Source organism: Symphalangus syndactylus, chromosome 9, assembly GCF_028878055.3.
Source record: "Symphalangus syndactylus isolate Jambi chromosome 9, NHGRI_mSymSyn1-v2.1_pri, whole genome shotgun sequence".
NCBI lineage: Eukaryota > Metazoa > Chordata > Mammalia > Primates > Hylobatidae > Symphalangus > Symphalangus syndactylus.
Genome location: NC_072431.2, coordinates 68,882,407 through 68,898,275, shown reverse-complemented (window position 1 = coordinate 68,898,275; position 15,869 = coordinate 68,882,407). Strand labels below are relative to the sequence as shown.

The following is a 15,869-nucleotide window of genomic DNA, read 5'->3' as shown; positions in this document are numbered from 1 at the left end:
TACACAGGAGGATCGCTTTATCCCAGGAGGTCAAGGCTACAGTGAGCTCTGATCTTACTACTGCACTCCAGCCTGGGCCACAGAGTGAGACCCTGTCTCTAAAAAAAAAAAAAAAAAAAAAAAAAAAAAAAAAAAAAAAAAACACAGAGGGACAGAGAGAGAAGAAACTGAAGAAGCTTCAACAACTTTGAGGGGGAGATTTGTATGATTCTAGAATTTTATGTCAAAATAAATTGTCTGTCATGAGAGAAGGGGAGAAAGGTATCAGAATTCTAAGAATGCAGAAAATGTAATATTCACAAATGTTTCACTGTCAAATAGTTTTAAATGCTCTCTAGCAGATATTTGGATGACAATTAGGCACTTAGGGTAGGGACAGTTATTAAAAAATGGAAGTAAGCATTGGAGTCACTTAAATATAATGAAGTAGCAGGAGCTGTTATAAAGTTTGTTACAAAATTAAATGCAGACTCCAAATACTATTCTAGAAAAAGATGCAAATAGTAGAATATGTGTCATCATAAATCTCAAATTCAACTTACAAAGACTGAAAAGCATGAGGCAAGAGGTAGGAAAATAAAAGATCTATGAATCTTCTTATTACATACAAGAAAAAATGACAGGATGCAATTTAGTTTCTTGAATTTGATAATTTAAGAAATGGTGGCTTAAGTCATGCATTCCACAAATGGAAAAACGTCCAGCAGTATAACCAAAACTAAAATGTCCACAGGTTTCTTATGTAAAAGAGAAAACAAACCATAAGAACCAGAAGCGGGCCGGGCACAGTGACCCACACCTGCAATCCCAGCACTTTGGGAGGCCGAGGTGGGCAGATCACCTGAGGTCAGGAGTTCGAGACCAGCCTGACCAACACAGAGAAATCCCGTCTCTACTAAAAATACGAAATTAGCCGGGCATGATGGCGCATGCCTGTAATCCCAGCTACTTGGGAGGCTGAGGCTGGAGAATCACTTGAACCCAGGAGGTGGAGGTTGCGGTGAGCCGAGATCGCGCCATTGCACTCTAGCCTGGGCAACAAGAGCGAAACGCAGTCTCAACCAGAAGCAGGAAATAAAATAACAAAAGGACAGCCAAATATGTTTATAACAATATATAAAAATGGAATTAGACTCTACCATTGGAAAGCAAAGAATCTCAAATTAGATGTCTTTAGAATCCAATTCTAGCCTCCTTGTAAGAGACATACCTCTAAAATATAACGTTAAAAAGTTTAAAAACCAAAAGAAAGGCCAGGTGTGGTAGCTCACACCTGTGGTCACAGAACTTTGGGAGGCTGAGGCAGGCAGATCAGTTGAGCTCAGGCGTTCAAGACCAGCCTGGGCCAACACGGCCAGACCATGTCTCTACAAAAAATACAAAAATTAGCTGTAGTCCCAGCTACTCAGGAGGCTGAGGTGGGAGAATTTCTTGAGCCCAGGAGGTCAAGGCTGCAGTAAGCCACATTCACACCACTGCACCACTCCAGCTTGGGTGACGCAGCAAGACCCTGACTCAAAAAAAAAAAAGAGAAACATTTAGCAGAATTCACACCCAAGGAAATAAGCATAGCTGTACTTATATAAAAATAGATTTTTTCCAAAAGACATTAGCAAAGCACTGAAATATTTTTTAATATTAAAATATTAATATTGTGTATAATGATTGTATATATGATTGGTATGGTTTGGCTGTGTCCCCACACAAATCTCATCTTGAATTGTGGCTCCCATAGTTCCCACGTGTTGTAGGAGGGACCTAGTGGGAGATAATTGAATCATGGAGGCAGTTTCCCCCACACTGTTCTGGTGGTAGTGAGTAAGTCTCATGAGATCTAATGATTTTATAAAGGGTTTCCCCCTTTTGCTTGATTCTCATTCTTTTTTGCCCACTGCCATGTAAGACATGCCTTTCGTCTTCCACCATGATTGTGAGCCCTCCCCAGCCATGTGGAATGGTGAGTCCATTAAACCTCTTCTTCATAAATTACCCAGTCTCGGGTATGTCTTCATTAGAAGAATATGAAAACGGTCTAATACAATGATAAAAGTCACACTCTGCATTCAGTAACGAGGGCCACCCACCTGTTCATCTTGATGTCTTCTGAATGCATCCCTCGGGGTTTTCATTCCCCACACACTCTTCTCGGGTGGTGTCATCCTTTCTGATGACTTTATCATCATCTGTATGCAAATGAATGCTAAATCTGTATCATTAACCTGTATCTATACATTCTACTGCATCCTAGGCTGTTCTACCCGGCTGTTCTACCTAGGCTGTTGTACCTGGCTGTCCCTCAGGAATATTCAAAGAATGCATCCAAAATTTAACGTGTAGCCTTTCTTTCTAAGCCTATCCATTCAGCTGAACGTAAAACCCAGGTGTCTTCCTGGATGGCCCATTCTCCATCACACGCCACACACGGTGATCCATCAGGTCTTATCAACCTCTTGTTTACACAGCTCTTAAATTTTCTCTATCTCCATAGCCTACTTCAGTCTCAGAATCTGTCACTTCAATAGCCTCCTCTCTGGTTGTTGGGACCCTTGTATCAGCAAAGGGTAATTTTTCTCAAGCTCAAACCTGATCAAGTAATTTCTCTGATGAAAATGTTTTAGTGGATAAAAATACAACTCAAAGATACCCAACAGATAAAACAAAGCTCTGTTCCTGAAAAAAACATAGAATTACCATATAATTCAACAATTCTGCTTCTAGGTATATACCCCGAAAGCAGTGACTGGAACAGATATTTGTACTTCTGCATGCATCCATAGCAGACACTTGGGCTGCTTCTACTTTGTGTCTGTTGTGAATGTGGTATGTCCATACGATGGAATGGCCAATGAAAAGACTCAGGCTCTGAACAATATGTGAAGATATTCATTCTAAGCCAAATACAAATGATCAATGGCCTATGACACAGCCTTCAGGAGGTCATAGAATATGAGAATATGTGCTCAAGGTGGTCAGGCTACACCTGAGTTTTATACATTCTAGGGAGATGTAAGATGTAAATTAATACATGTAAGATGTATATTGGTTCAGTCCGAAAAGGCGGGACATCTGGAGGTTGGTGGGTGGGGAGCTTCCAGGTTATAGGTGGATCGGTCATTGGTGGGTTCTGATTGGCAGTTGGTTGAGGTATTATCTAAAGGCTTGGAATCAGTAGAAAAGAATGTCTGGCTTATGATAAGGGGTTGTAGAGACCAAGGTTTTATTGTGCAGATGAAGCCTCCGGGTTGCCGGCTGCAGAGAGAATAGATTGTAAGTGTTCCTTGTTCTATCAGTCTTACTCTGTTTTAATGTTAGTTAATTGAAACATTAATTAACTTTAATATTTGGGCCTGAATTCCAAAAGGGAGGAGGGTATAATGAGTCATGTTCAATTCTTCCTTCCCATCATAGCCTACAGTCATTTTTCAGGTTAACTTTGGAATGCCCTTGGCTGAGAAGCGGGGTCCGTTCAGATGGTTGTGGGGCTTAGAATTCTATTTTGGGTTTACAGAAAATGATCCAGCCTTAAAAAGGAAGGGAATTCTGACACATGACACAACATGGATGAACCTTGAGGGCGTTATCTAAGTGAAATAAACCAATCACAAAAAGACGAATATCATATGATTCCACTTATATAAGGTACCTAAAAAAGTCAAAGACACAGAGAAAATAAAATAGAATGGTGGTTGTTGGGTTTGCAGTGAGGGAGGAATGGGGAGATAGTGTTTAATGATAATTAATGATAATTAATAATAGTGTACAAAGTTTCAGTCTGGGAAGACGAAGGACTTCTGGAGAGAAATAATGGTGGTGGTTGTATGAAAATGTGAAAGTACTTAATGCCACAGAACTGTACACTTAAAATGAATAAAATAGGCCAGGCACGGTGGCTCACACCTGCAATCCCAACACTTTGGGAGGCCAAGACGGGCAGATCACTTGAGGTCAGGAGTTCGAGACCAGCCTGGCCAACATGGTGAAACCCTGTCTCTACTAAAAATACAAGAATTAGCTGGGCTTGGTGGCAGGTGCCTGTAATCTCAACTACTCAGGAGGCTGAGGCAGGAGAATCGCTTGAAACCAGAAGGTGGAGGTTGCAGTGAGCCAAGATCATGCCACTGCACTCCAGCCTGGGGAGCAAGAGTGAAATCCTGTCTCAAAAAAAAAAAAAAAGAATAAAATAGTAAACTTTTAGTTATTATGTTTTACCACAATAAAAATAAATAAATAAAAACAAGTGGTGGTGCATGTCTGTAGTCCCAGCTACTCAGGAGGCTGAAGTGGTAGGATTGCTTGAGCCTGGGAGTTTGAGACCAGTCTGGGCAACATAGCAAGACCCTGTCTTTACGAAAATATTTTTTAAAAAGAAACTGGTTGGCTGGGTGCTGTGGCTCATGCCTGTAATCCCAGCACTTTGGGAGGCTGAGGCAGGTGAATCATGAGGTTAGGAGTTCGAGACCAGCCTGGCCAATATGGTGGAACCCCGTCTCTACTGAAAATACAAAAATTAGCAAGACATGGTGGCACACACCTGTAGTCCCAGCTACTCGGGAGGCTGAGGCAGGAGAATCGCTTGAACCCAGGAGGTAGAGGTTGCAGTGAGCTCAGACTGCACCACTGCACTCCAGCCTGGGTGACAGAGTAAGACTCCAGCTCAAAAAAATAAATAAATAAATAAAATAAACTGGTCATGGTGGCAAGTGCCTGTAATCTCAGCATTTGGGGAAGTTGAGGCAGTAGGATCACTTGAGCACAGGAATTCAAGTCCAGCCTGGGCAATATAGTGAGACCCCCATCTCTACAAAATGAGTAAGAATTAAAAAATAAAAACAAACAAAAAACAATTAAGCTTTTCACCATATCATACAAGGCCTTTACTGACTAGTGCCCCACCCGTATCCCCCACCTCATTCCTTCCCACCTTCTCCTGGCTACTCGAAGGCTCAGAAGAACTCAACATATTGTCAGTCAATGAACGTGTCAAGCTTTTGCAACTCTGTGCCTTGGTACGGCTGCCCCCTGCTCTCTACCTGACCTTCTCCTCTTCCCTCCTTATCCTTTTCCCACCCTCCCCTCACTCACCTGGCAAAGTCAGCCTCTTTTTCCTTTAGGTCTTTGATAGTAGGCGTGTTCTCCAGAAAGCCCCCTCTGACCCACCCTTCACCCCCCACCAGGTGCTGCCAAGACATCCTGGCTTCCCTCCCACAGCACATACCACATTGAATTCAAATGACTCATTTGCTTGGTTTCAAGAACAGGATTTATGTCTTGTTCACTTTTGTATTCCCGTCACAGTATCTGGCAGAGTCATTCCTAATAACCATTTGTTGGATTAGTATATAAATCTTTTTGCAAAAAAGAATAGCCTCATTTAACAAATATTTGAACTATAAGAATAATTTATGGAGAACAAGTTTTCTTCACAGATTTCAATATGCTACTCATGGTCCTTGACTCCAATAGTCCAAAAAAAAAAAAGTAAGTTTATAGAAAAAGATTATAACTATAAGGTTACGTAATGTAATTAATAAATATAAATATGGCCGGGTGCGGTGGCTCACACTTGTGATCCTAGCACTTTGGGAGGCCAAGGCAGGTGGATCACAAGGTCAGGAGATTGAGACCATCCTGGCCAACATGGTGAAACCCCATCTCTACTAAAAATACGAAAATAAGCTGGGCGTGGTGGTGGGTGCCTGTAATCCCAGCTACTTGGAAGGCTGAGGCAGAAGAATCACTTGAACCTGGGGGGTGGAGGTTGTAGTGAGCCAAGATTGCGCCACTGCACTCTAGCCTGGGCGACAGAGCGAGACTCCATCTCAAAATAAATAAATAAATAAATAAATATAAATAAATAAATGTAAATATATTTGTATAACTGACCTTACAGAGATTCTACTATGGTGGAAAATTCCTTAGGTTTCCAAAAATAGCTGTATGGGCCACATTCTCTTCTCTAACTATGATCCATTAAAAACAGAAAAAGGTGACGAAAACCAACTAGAAGAGAGAAACTAATAAAAGGAGAAATGGGATGTAATAATGATTGGGAAGAATTTAAAATTGCAGGACTGGGGTCCATAGTTGCATACTAATAATAATGAAAATTTTCTGTCTGGTTTTCCTAAAAACTACAACATTCCAAAATTGACTAAAGAAAAATTGAAAAGTAAAATGGATCGACAATCATGGAAGAAAGGCTTGTTGGCATGGGGTCCACATTGTTTTACAGTGATTTTTTTCAAACTTTTGAAAGATATTGACAATATAGGAGACATATGGAATGCTACTCAACTTATTTTGTTTAGATGTCCTAATACTAAATATATACCCTAATACTAAAACATGACCCAGATCTCCAAAACTATAGATTTTTTTTTTTTTTTTTTTTTTTTGAGACAGAGTCTCACTCTGTCGCCCAGGCTAGAGTGCAGTGGTGCAATCTTGGCTTACTGCAGTCTCCGCCTCCCAGGTTCACGTGATTCTCCTGCCTCAGCCTCCTGAGTAGCTGGGATTATAGGCGTGTGTCACCACGCCTGGGTAATTTTTGTATTTTTAGTAGAGACGGGGTTTCACCATGTTGGTCAGGCTAGTCTCAAACTCCTGACCTTGTGATCCACCCACCTCAGCCTCCCAAAGTGCTGGGATTACAGGCGTGAGCCACCATGCCTGGCCCAAAGCTATAGATTTTAGAGTCTGTATCTTTCCTTGTCTTCTCATTGCTCCTGACCAATCTTTTGGCCTGATTTCTGAATGACAGCAACCTCTCAACAGGTTAGAGGTTTTCCAGGCACCACACTCTTCAAGTGTTAGGAAGTGGTTACTCATTTTCTGAGTCTTTTTGACCTTGATCTTGCCACTCTTCATCTCTGATCATGGCAGGGGGTCTTGGTGTTCTCATCTGTAAATCATCCTCTTCATGCATTCTGCCAGGCTTCTCCCCAAAGCCAAATGAACAATGCCTTGCTCCCTTACCCAATATAAAGAGACAGGGTCCCATGAGTTTTCCCTGAGTGTATGTCAAAATTCCTGTCTAGGATCGTTAAACTCTAATGCAGAAAACAAGTTCGTTTTACACCTCCCCTTCAGTTGCTCTGAACTGTATAAATGGCTTTGAACTTGAATCATTTAGATTTTACAGCAAGATTCAATATCCCAATTTAATTTGTTAGAACAGAGGTGCACAGTTAAAGCAAGGTACGAATTGTTTAACAAGCAAGCAAGGCAGGAGGTTGGCTTGAGGCCAGGAGTTTGAGACCAGCTTGGGCAGCATAGCAAGACTTTCTCTCTAAAGAAAAAGAAAATTAAAAAAAAAAAAAATTAGCCATGTCTGGTGTTACACACCTGTAGTTCCAGCTAGAAGATTGCTTGAGCCCAGGAGTTTGAGGCTGCGGTAAGCTATGATCCTGCTACTGCACTCCAGCCTGGGTGACAAATCAAGAAACAAGAAAGTAAAAGAGAGAGGAAGTAGGGAAGGAAGGAAAGAAGGAAGGAGGGAGGGAGGGAGGGAGGGAGGGAGGGAGGGAGGGGGAGGGAGGGAGGGAGGGAGGAAGAAAGGAAGGGAAGGCGGGAGGGGAGGAAAGGGGGAGGGGGAGAGAGAGGGAGGGAAAGAAGGAGGGAGGGAATGGAAGGAGGGAAAGAAGCAGGAAGGAATGGAAGGAAGGAAGGAAAGGAAGGAAGGAAGGAAAGGAAGGAAGGGAGGGAGGGAGGGAAAAAAGAGTCTAAAACTTTCCTTCCTCATGGTGCAGAGTAACTGAAAACACTGAGTTTTGTGTTCATCCTTAAGTTACACTGCAGAAACCACAGAGTCTTAGCAGTTAGCAGCAACCATTTATTTCTCACTCAGATCCCGTGTCCTTTGTGGGGTGGTTGAGGATCTGCTCAGGTTGAATTCCTAGGTCATTCCAGAACCTAGAATGAAGCAGCAGCCCCTCTTTGGTGTAAATGTTATGTGAAAGAAGAGAAAGGGAAATGGCAGAAAACACAATGGCTTTGAAGCTTCTCCTTGGACTTTCATACTTTTCTGCTATCACTTTCGCTCTCAGTTGATTGGCCAAAGCTTGACATCAACAGGCACAGAGATATCCTACAAGGGGAAACAAATAGAGTAGACCCTTAGGCAAAGCAGAGATGAGGGGCACAGCTGGGTGTGGTGGCAGGCACCTGTAGTCCCAGCCACTCGGGAGGCTGAGGCAGGAGAATGGCGTGAACCTGGGAGGCGGGGATTGCAGTGAGCCAAGATTGCGTCACTGCACTCCAGCATGGGGGACAGAGCGAGACTCCCTCTCAAAAAAAAAAAAAAGTTGATTAACTCATATGTTGTATGTTATATGTATTGTACACTGCATTCTTACAATAAAGTAAGCTAGGGAGAAGAAAATGCTATTATGAAAATCATAAAGAGGAGGAAGTCAGTTCATTAACTGGAAATGGATCATCATAAACGTCTTCATCCTCATGGGCTTCACCTTGAGTAGGTGGAGGAGGAGGAGGAAGAGGAGGGGTTGGTCTCGCTGTCTCAGGAGTGGCAGAGGGAGAAGGAAATCCACATATGAGTGGACCCACACAGTTCAAACCCATGTTTTTCAAGGCTCAATTATAGACCCTGTTACAGTCCACACTCTTGCTCATCGATATTCATTTCCCTCTCTTCAGCTGCAAAATATACTCCTCCACTCCCCAAGGGAGACTCCCCAAAAGTCCCATCCAGTTATAACACCAGACTCAAGCTCTAGAATCTCATGATGCTTATCAAATCTGGTTGTGGCTCTTCTTGGTCTGGAAACATAAAAACTAAAAAGACAAATTACCTCTCACCCTCGCCCGACACAAACACACACTTGACATATGGTGGTGGACCAGGGTCAGGCCAACCACCAAAAACATTCCCATCTGGAAAGCAAAACATGGGATACCCATAGCGGTCAGAGACTCAGAGCAGTTCTGAAACTCTGTTGGACAAAAACCTTGGGGTGAGGAATTTTCCTTCAGTTAGATGCTTCTGCTTCCTAGAAGTGACCCTGGGTGACACTGTTCTCCAAGATTCCCAGGAAAGCTGTCCTTTTCCACTATTCTTGTACTTATTCTATGAGGGCATTGGGCAATACACCCTTCCTGGGACCTGTGTAGCTTATCCTCATAATTGCTTGGGCCCATAGGTTGGGAAGCTCAAATTTTTTTTTTTTTTTTTTTTTTTTTTTGAGACGGAGTCTCACTCTGTTGCCCAGATGGAGTGCAATGGCGTGGTCTTGGCTCACTGCAAGCCCCGCCTCCCGTGTTCACGCCATTCTCCTGCCTCAGCCTCCCGAGTGGCTGGGACTACAGGCGCCCACCACCACGCCTGGCAATTTTTTGTATTTTTAGTAGAGACGGGGTTTCACCATGTTAGTCAGAATGGTCTCGACCTCCCCACCTCATGATCCACCTGCCTTGGCCTCCCAAAGTGCTGGGATTACAGGCGTGAGCCACCGCGCCCAGCCCCAAAGATCTTTTAAAGTTTGGAACAGTTATAGTGTCTTTTAATCCAAGATTGTTGGCTCTTGGCCAGTATAGCTCTCAAGGACTTAGTTATATTTTTATCTGGCTCCAATCAGTTTATGCTAATAAACACATCCACAATTATTTTTGAGACATACCTCTCTCTAAACTTAATAACAGGCTTCCTAGGAGAGTCACTTAACACATTCAGAGATTTTTTAAAGAGGCATTGATTTGTTTTAATAGGGCTGTATTATTACTTAAAGCATTTGTTTATCTCTTACTAGTTGGAGATGAGAAACAATTGCTCCTGGTGCAGTGCCTGTAATCTCAGCACTTTGGGAGGCTGAAGCCAGAGTATTGCTTGAGGCCAGGAGTTCGAGACCAGCCTGGCCAACATGGTGAAACCCTGTCTCCACTAAAAATACAAAAATTAGCCAGGTGTGGTGGCACACGCCTATAATCCCAGCTTCTTGGGAGTCTGAGGTGGGCAACATAGCGAGACCCTGTCTCTACAAAAAATACAAAAATTAGCTGGGTGTGGTGGTGTGTGCCTGTAATCCCAGTTTCTTGGGAGGATGAGACAGGAGGATCATTTGAACTCGGGAGATGGAGGTTGCAGTGAGCCAAGATTGCGCCACTGTACTACAGCCTGGGTGACAGAGCAAGACTCCATCTCAAATAATAAAAATAATAATAATAATGAATAAAATAGCTGGGCATGGTGGTGCATGTCTGTCATCCTAACTACTCAGGAGGATGAGGCAGGAGGATCACTTGAGCCCAGAAGTTTGAAGTTGCAGTGAGCTATGATCACACCACAGCAAATCAGCCTGGACCACAGAGCAAGACCTTGTCTCTAAAAAAATAGAACTAGAAATAGAAAGGGGGCTTTGAGAAATGTGGGGATAGGAAGATAACAGATCATTACGAGAAAAAAAAGAAACAATTGCTCCTTTCAATGCTGCAACACCAGGAATTTCTGAGTTGTTTTTATTTTTGGCTTGCAAATCAACCAGTTCTTTCCTGAGCTCATCTCTTTCTTATAGTGCTCTGTTGGGTGCAACTAATTTCAATTGTGAATCACGGCATTCTGTTTCACAGACTTTTTACCTAAAGCCACAGGACTCGGATTCAGTACCTACCTGTCCTCCAAGGTATCACAGGCAACAGTTTTACCAAGTGTTTTGCTATGGTATAACAGGGATCCGTGCCTTTCCAGCCTCCAGTCATGGTTTTCTCATTTTTCACTGCCTGGCTCTGGAACCAGTACATTGTATTTTAGAATTTTGGTTATGGTTGCCTCTTAGTTTTATGTACCAATTTCTCTATTTGTGACATAGACCAACAATGGTCTAAGTTACGCTGCAGTAGCAAACAAGCCCCAAATCTCAATGGTTCATAACAACACAGAGTATTCCTGACGTGAGCTGTCCATTGTCATTCAGCTGTAGCTGTTTCCCACTTTATCCTCATTCTGAGACCCAGCCCGAAGGAACAGTCTCTATCTGGGGCATGTAATTCTCATAGCAGAGGGAAAGAACAAATGTTAGAACCACACAATGATTCATAAAGCTGTGAATTAGATGTGGTAGATGTAACTTCTACTCACATTGCATTGGCAGGAAAGTGACACTACCGGCCAGGCACAGTGGCTCACGCCTATAATCCCAGCACTGTGGGAGGCTGAGGCGGGTGGATCACCTGAGGTCAGGAGATCGAGACCAGCTTGGTCAACATGGCAAAACCCCGTCTCTACTAAAAATACAAAAATTATCTGGGCGTGGTGGTGCACACCTGTAATCCCAGCTACTCGGGAGGCTGAGGAAGGAGAATTGCTTGAACCCGGGAGGTAGAGGTTGCAGTGAGCCGAGATCGCGCCACTGCACTCCAGCCTGCAAGATGGGAGCGGGACTCCATCTCGGAAAAAAGAAAAAAGAAGGTGACGCTACCAAAGCTAATATAAATGGAGTGGAAAAGTACAATCCTCTCTCGGGGAGCAGCAGGGTGTAATCAGGAATTCTGCACCTCTCCTTCAGCAGCTTTTCTTCATGAGCATGACTTTGACCTTGTGTTTTTGTCTTGTTAGAACAAGATTCATGGCCAGCCACAGTGGCTTACACCTGTAATCCCAGCACTTTCAGGAGGCCGAGGCAGGAGGAGTACTTGAGGCCAGGAGTTCGAGACCAGCCTGGGAAACATAGCAAGACCTTGTCCCTACAAAAAATTATAAATGTTAGATGGGCGCAGTGGCTCATGCCTGTAATCCCAGCTACTTGGGAGGCTGAGGCAGGAGGATGGCTTCAGCCCAGGAGTTCAAGGCTGCAGGGAGTTATGATCACACCACTGGACTCCAGCCTGGGTGACAGGGCAAGACCCTGTCTCTAAATTTTTTTTAAACGATACATAATTAGGCCAGGCGCGGTGGCTCAGGCCTATAATCCTAGCACTTTGGGAGGCCGAGATGGGCGGATCACTTGAGGTCAGGAGTTCAAAACCAGCATGGCCAACATGGTGAACCCTGTCTCTACTAAGAATACAAAAAAATTAGCCAGGCGTGGTGGCGGGCGCCTGTAATTCCAGCTACTACGGAGGCTGAGGCAGGAGAATCACTTGAACCTGGGAGGCAGAAGTTGCATTGAGCAGAGATCTCGCAGCTGCACTCCAGCCTGGGCGAAAGAGCAAGTTTCCATCTCAAAAAAAAAAAAAAAAGATACATACTTAAACCAATATGGGAATTGCCAGAGTGTTGGTAAATTATAAAATTTTTAGAGACGTATGCATTATATAAAGGGTTTCACCATTCTAAAGTACACAAGGTACGCAGGGTTGACAGCAGATGGCTGGGTGAATAGGAAACCAGACTGGCGGGTGGCATTTTTTTTCCTCCAAGAATCTAAAGTGAAGGGAATATGTTCCACTCTCTATCATCCCAATAAGTCCCTGCAAGTTCGCGAGTATACTTGGAGCTGAACAGGATGGAACACTGTTCACCTGATATCCTGAAACGCTGAGACAAGTTTCTGCAGAGCAGCTGTGGGTCTTGACTGTCATGGCCCAACCCGACTTCCCATCTCCACATGTTTCTGACCATCTCACTACTCTTTATCTCCACAGTTTGACATGCAAAGAATAACTCTGGAAGAGTTGAAGCACATTCTCTATCATGCCTTCCGAGACCACCTAACGATGAAGGACATTGAGAACATCATTATCAATGAGGAAGAAAGCCTGAACGAGACCTCGGGGAACTGCCAAACAGAGTTCGAAGGAGGTAGGTGCCCCTGCTGCTGTCCCCTCCCCGGTCCGGGACAGGCCAATGCACCACGCTCTCTATATGAAAAATGTGTTTACACACAGGCTCCGGGGCTGATGTGGCCTTGTACTGAAGCCAAAAATCCAGGACTGAGGTTAAATACCTTTTCTGCTAAGATGCGGTGGGTTTCATTTTCCCCATCTTTTTCCTCCAAATTCTGCATTTTTTGCAGAATCTCCATTGACCCTGTCCTTTCTTTCAAGGCTCTCTGAGGTCTGCGTGTGATTGGATGTGTGGTTTTGTGCTGTTTGCCTTTTCTTGTTGTGGCTGCATGGAGCGGTGCAGAGAGCCTATTTTGGCTGTCCGGCAAACTTGGGTGGAGTCCGTTGTGTGGCGTTGGGCAAAGGATGGACCTTCTCTGTGTTTCCTCACCTATAAACATCAGGATAATTACACCTACTTCGCAGAATTCTTAGGAATGGATGACCTCTATGTTCCCAAATGCACTGGCCAAAAAAAAAGAAAAAAAAAAGGGACAGAGTCCTTTGATGAACTTAACCAAGTAGTTACAGAAGAAATAAAGTTCTCTGGAGGCCAAAAAAGAGACCCATGAGAGGTTTTTTTTTTTTATTATTCATGAAAACAAATTTAAAGAAAAAAGAGAGCCTACTGAATCTCCTAATCAGTAGAGAATTCTGAGAAGCTAAAGGATTTAATCCTTCCTTCCAACTTTGAAAATCAGAGTGGCTTTAATACCCCGGATGTATAGAAAAAAAATTTTTAATTACATTAAAACATCATATAGCAGGCTATCAGCGACTTTTCTGTTCAATTCTGACATTTCTTAAGGAGGTCAAATTTTTTTTTCTTTTCTTTTCTTTTTTTTTGAACATTTAAATAAGTCAGTATACATAGTTGGGAAGCTGTCACATAGACACCAGAAGGATATATTTGCTTGCCTGGTCTCGTAGCTGTCTCCCTTAGAGCCAGTGAGTGCTATGGAGGGAGGCTAGTGTGCTTGGAGCTGAGCTGGTCCCAAGCACCAGAACTGTCCATGCAAACCCAGGCTCCCATCAGCCCTGTCTTGGCTGAATTGCTGCATCATGGAGCCAGCATTAAAGGCCAGGACAGGAAGGAACAGGAGATGGCCTATACTCCAAGGTTGCAAACAGTGGGAGAGAGGGAGTAGTGGAGACTGTTGCAAAGCAGAGAGCGATGATCTCTTCTGAAGTCACTCAAATTTAAACACTGCAAAACAGCCATGTGCATCAAACAAAACCCACCTGTGGTCCTGAAGCTGCCTTGGTCTCCTTGCTGTGACAATGGGGTGACAGCATCAATGACTGTATTTGGAGTGTGAGTCACACTGATCTTATAAGGGCAGGATGGGGTGGTCACAGCCAAGGCCATTTCCAGCAGGACATGCGAGGGTGAGGAGGGGTGAGGAGCGAAGGGATTGGGAACTGAAACTTGGGAAAACAGCAGACCTGGCCTTCCCAATCCATCTCGCTTGGGGGCTGACAGACAATGTGAGCCCCACACAATGAAAGCGTGTGGGGCTCAAGCCCTCTACTGCTAGTGAGCACTCTTGAGATGGGTGGAGAAGGGTATTTTTGGGTATCATCTCATTTTCCACAACAGCCTTTGTTGGTGGATCAGTGTTTTGTTCAGGGAAATGTCATAGATCTTAGTAATTTGGGAAAGGTCAGGCTATACTGGGAAATAATCTAAATTCGAAGTAAGGCCTTTTTATTTCTCAAAGCCTTATACATTAATCAAATAAATGCCTGACAAAGGGGCTACCAAATAGAAGCCTTGCTGGATTTGCTTTAATGATTTGTCAATAGCTTATTTTAATTAATGTAATATGATTAATATATAATGAATGATCATTAATAGCAATTATAATATTTATTAATAACCATAATGCAAGTATTAATAATTGTTTATTAATAATTATTAATGCTTGTTGTTATAATTATTAATGTTTATTAATGATTATTACCATAATGGTTAATTAATAATTTTAAGTCAGTGCAGTGCCTGGACTAATAATTATTACCATTGTTAATTGCCATTAATAACTATTAGCCCAGGCACTGCACTAAGTGGCTTAACATTAATTAACCATTATGGTAATAATTATTACCATGGTATTTAATAAATATCATAACTAATAATTATGGTAATAATTATGGTATTATCTAACCATGTTTAGGTACCTAACCATTACCTAACCAATAACTATAGTAATATTTTTGTTTTGTTTTGTTTTGTTTGTTTTTGAGACAGAGTCTCACTGTGTCACCCAGGCTGGAGTGCAGTGGCGCAGTCTCGGCTCACTGCAACCTCTGCTTCCCGGGTTCAAGCAATCTTCCTGCCTCAGCCTCCCCAGTAGCTGGGACTACAGGCACCCGCCCCCATGCCCGGCTAATTTTCGTATTTTTAGTAGAGATGGGGTTTCACTGTGTTAGCAAGGATGGTCTCAATCTCCTGACCTCGTGATCCGCCCACCACGGCCTCCCAAAATGCTGAGATTACAGGCGTGAGCCATCACGCTCGGCCTAATTTTTGTGTTTTTAGTAGAGGTGGGGTTTTACCGTGTTAGCCAGGCTGGTCTTGAACTCCTGACCTCAAGTGATTCCCCCTCCTCAGCCTCCCAAAGTGCTGGGATTACAGGTGTGAGCCTGTTAGTCCAGGCACTGCACTAAGTGGTTTAAAATTCATTATCTTATTTCACTTTAAAAAGCTGTTATTTTGTAATTTGCACGTTGCATTCTTGTATGACCTCTGGGACCTTCATTACATAATCCCTTTTGCATATTTTTATCTCAGAGGAACTTTGTAAAAACATTATGTCAGGGTTGTTTGTCCCCCAGACACAAGCTCATTGATTTGTGTTTAGGTTTAAGAATTTTTCAAGCATGATCAAAGTCATGGGTGAATATATTTAATGCTCACAGGCCTTTCCACATGCAAGAAAGAGCCTCCCTGGTTGCATTTTGGGCAGAGGTGTCTAGGAAGAGAATACTGAGTTCCTGAGTCTACCTGCTCAGCCTCCTAGGACTAGAGGAGTTTGTCTGAGACCCTGTGGCTCACCTTAGACCCTTCGCTTCCGTATTGGTCCCATATCCAC

General features: G+C 43.2%; 1 protein-coding gene across 14 annotated transcripts in view; it reads left to right on the top strand.

Annotated features, from left to right (window-relative positions):
- CALN1 (calneuron 1) overlaps positions 1 to 15,869 on the top strand; it is a 676,810-nt gene that overhangs the window by 634,493 nt on the left and 26,448 nt on the right. For all 14 annotated transcript variants that reach the window (XM_055292953.2, XM_055292955.2, XM_055292952.2 and 11 more), the window contains one exon: positions 12,595 to 12,751. In XM_055292953.2, the coding sequence (XP_055148928.1) occupies positions 12,595 to 12,751 (157 nt within the window). The remainder of the gene's footprint in view (positions 1 to 12,594; positions 12,752 to 15,869) is intronic.